Source organism: Lathyrus oleraceus, chromosome 2 (assembly GCF_024323335.1).
Source record: "Lathyrus oleraceus cultivar Zhongwan6 chromosome 2, CAAS_Psat_ZW6_1.0, whole genome shotgun sequence".
Taxonomy (NCBI): Eukaryota; Viridiplantae; Streptophyta; class Magnoliopsida; order Fabales; family Fabaceae; genus Lathyrus; species Lathyrus oleraceus.
In genome coordinates, this window is record NC_066580.1 from 466,003,226 (window position 1) to 466,006,613 (window position 3,388).

Below are 3,388 nucleotides of genomic sequence, written 5' to 3' on the forward strand. Positions count from 1 at the left end.
CAAAATCAATGGAAAATATGCTCTCCAATAACTTCAATACTCTCCAAAATCATCCACAAAATCTCTTTGCCGTCACTTTCTCTTTGAAATTCAGAATCCTAAAAAAGATCTCAACTTTTTCTATTTAAAGCTGCAAAACGTGTCAGGTTTTTTGCGTCATCACGACAACGATGTGACGTCATCGTGCCCATAATGTCAGTATCGCGGCCGCAAGAAAAGCAATGACTTTTTTTTCTCTTTTTCTTCCTTTCTTCTTCAATATTTTTCTAAGTCCACCTTTCTCACTCTTTTGCAACTTTGTTCAATCCTTCCACATATTTGCTTGACTTTTTCTCATTATTCCACCGATTCCGTTAAAAATACTCGCCAAAATTATGTAATGACCGAGTGTTATTACTTGTCAAGAACTTTCTCAAACAATATGACAATCAATCTCAATGTGTTTGGTTATTTCGTTAAAAACGAATCTTACAACTAAATGAATGACACTTTATCTATCACAAAAGAAGACAAATGAATTTAAAACATTCAATATATAAAACATTAATCAAATAAACAAATCCATTAAAATTCACAAATCTTTACTGCCTAAGTTTTATACCCAACTTAGACTATAATGTGACACCATATTTTGCTTTTCGTTAAACACTTTAAATAATGTTTTTTTTTGTTTTTTTTCACCAAACTCTTATTTATTTAAATCCTTACATTCAACTTTTCATAATATTTATATTTTCAATATTTTTCTTACGATTATAACTCCTTCTTTTACTCTTTTTAAACCCTAATATTAATTTCATTTTTATTAACAAATACGAATAAATGTGCGTTTGGTTTAGTCTAATAATACAATGATTTATCTAATAAATTTAAAAGATAAAATTTCTCTTTTAAAATATATAATTAGTTTTAAGATATATGATTGTTTTCTACCGGAATACGTATTCTTTACCAATAATCAGCTACGTATACGAAATCCACGGTTTTTCAAAGCCCACAGTTTTGTTAAACTTTCCTACTCCACTAATCTGCCAACACTGTTTTTCTATCACTTTCTCTTCTGTCCCTCTCTATAAATTCCATTACTACACCTCCATCACCACTTTGGCCCTTTCCGTAGAGACCAAAACAACAAACATCATGGTAGGACAGTTGACAGCAACAAAACCAAGTCGAAGCGACGAGGTTTTAGATTTCAATGAGCAAATCAGAATCACAAATCAAATCAAAGCACAATTCGACGCTTTAACTCCTAAACGACCCATCAAACCCAACAGAAGCGAACCCGAAACTCAAAACACCGTCAACTCCTCCACTCTCTCTTCACACAACATACCAGAGCTTGAAAAACTTCAATCTCTTCAATCTAACTCTCAGGTTTTTCCTTCTTCGCATGGAGCAGTGGATGGACAAGATGAGTTTGTGGAAACTCAGTATTACAAAGAGTTGTTGTCGATTGACAAACAGCATCATGCGGTTCGTGATTTTACTATGTTTCTATGTTTTTTTTTTCATTTTTGGTTTTATTTGTAATCGTTTTTGGTAATACAGACAGGAAGCGGGTTTATAAAAGTGGTTAGAGAAGGAAGTGGAAGTGGATATGAGATTCAGTTACCTATAAACCATGATGGTGAAACACAAATTAGAGGCTATAAAAGTAACCCTGCCACTAATGACTGGGTTCCCAGCCTTGATCAACATCATCGTCAGGTATATAAGAGACATTTGAGTCAACAAAATTCGTATTATAGTTAGAGATAGAGAGATATTTACTAATTTATTTTTGTGACAGGATTTCATGTCGTTGAAGCCGAACAGGAGCGAGAGCACTTAGATCTGTTTATTGTGTTTGGTCGTTTGGTCACGTTGTGATTTGGTGGGTGGGACTTGTAAGACATACTCTATGCTATTAATGTTACTATAATAATATGAAGGAGTTTCGTATAGTGCTATAATTTTCTTGATATCACTGCATTTTCAACGCCTAAATTATATTTTTGATCAAATTTAGTTGAAGTATGAACAATGAAATAGTTGTGTGCGTCATTCAAGCATATTTTCGAGGAGGCAAATATACTGCTCTCTTTATTTTAATGTTAGCTAAAAATAAGTGTATCCAAATGTAATTGGATCCCATGGGAGTGGTTTGTAATTAACTTTGTAAGAATTAATTTCATTTCAAGTTTTTTTTGTTTGAAGCATTCCTTTCAAGTATTGAATACTATTGATTACCTTGACATGTTGGATAATAAAGAGTAACATTTGAAATAAGTAAGTGGAGGTTTGGTTTATTTTTTTAAGAGACAAAATAATCTTCCAGTGGTAGAATTGACTCTAGAGTGATGTTGAGGTGTTCGATTCTTCTAAAATAAAATTAATTTTGTCTTAAAAATTGATACTTTGAAATTAGAATTTGTAGCTTTTAAATTTAAACTTAATTTTTAAAATAAAATTTGTTGTTCAACTCACTTTAACATAAATAATATAAGGGAAATGATTTGTTCACGATTCTAACCTCGATCTATTTAATTTACAATTAATTTTCAAATAATTTTATAGTATTACATATTATTGAAATTTGTTAATTGAAATTTCATTTCACACTTTACATAAATGAGTTAATCTTTTACAAGGTGAATGAGATGCATGTATATAACTAATTATGCATCTTGATGATAATGATATATCTATGTTAATATTGTATGATGTGAATGACTACTGGTTCAATTTTGCATCTCTATGTTAATGATCATCATGCAACTTCATGTTGTTGCTTCTTCTAAGTTATACAACTTATGAAGCTTCCTATAATTCTCTCCCACAAAATCAAGGAGGGAAGAATCTGACCACCTTGAGCTTGGAACGAAGATCCTAAAAGGTCGTAGATCCAAGTGGCGTTGATCCAAGTGGCGTTAGTGAGAGCATCAACAAGTTGTTGTGTGTTAGGTATGTGTTGAATATTCATGTTTTCCCAATGACATGTTCACGAATAAAGTGTATATCGACTTCAATGTATTTTGTGCGTGCATGAAGAATATGATTATGAGACAACAATATTGCACTCAAGTTATCACAGAATAACATGGGAGGATTGAATGGCACAATAAGTTCCTTTAGCAAGGATTCTAACCATATGACCTTTGACATCGTGTAAGCAAGGACACAATACTCAACTTCAAACCTAGAGCGGGTAACAAGAGGTTGTGTCTTAAAGCTCCATGATACAAGATTGGGACTAAAGAAAATACATGAACCGAACGTGGATCGATAATCGTCAGGGTCACTTGCCTAGTTGGAATCGTTATACGCACGAAGTGAGAATTTCTAAGCCACGAGAGTAGGTGACAGTAGAAGACCATGATTGATAATGCCACTTAGATACCTTGGA

The 3,388-nt window shown here is 32.6% G+C and overlaps 1 protein-coding gene across 1 annotated transcript; it reads left to right on the forward strand.

Annotated features, from left to right (window-relative positions):
* The first annotated feature begins 1,001 nt into the window (after positions 1–1,001).
* Positions 1,002–2,198, forward strand: LOC127120435 (uncharacterized). Its single transcript, XM_051050861.1, has 3 exons — positions 1,002–1,476; positions 1,552–1,710; positions 1,793–2,198. The coding sequence occupies exons 1-3, from the start codon at positions 1,141–1,143 to the stop codon at positions 1,832–1,834; spliced, it is 537 nt and encodes a 178-aa protein (XP_050906818.1). The 5' UTR covers positions 1,002–1,140; the 3' UTR covers positions 1,835–2,198.
* Positions 2,199–3,388: the final 1,190 nt, after the last annotated feature.

What these genes read in the sequence shown, in the direction of transcription:
- LOC127120435 (XM_051050861.1), top strand. Translation starts at nt 1,141, where the DNA reads ATGGTAGGACAGTTGACAGCAACAAAACCAAGTCGAAGCGACGAGGTT. An exon ending in TTGACAAACAGCATCATGCG is followed by an intron (nt 1,477 to 1,551) that starts GTTCGTGATTTT and finishes TTGGTAATACAG; the next exon opens with ACAGGAAGCGGGTTTATAAA. An exon ending in TTGATCAACATCATCGTCAG is followed by an intron (nt 1,711 to 1,792) that starts GTATATAAGAGA and finishes TTTTTGTGACAG; the next exon opens with GATTTCATGTCGTTGAAGCC.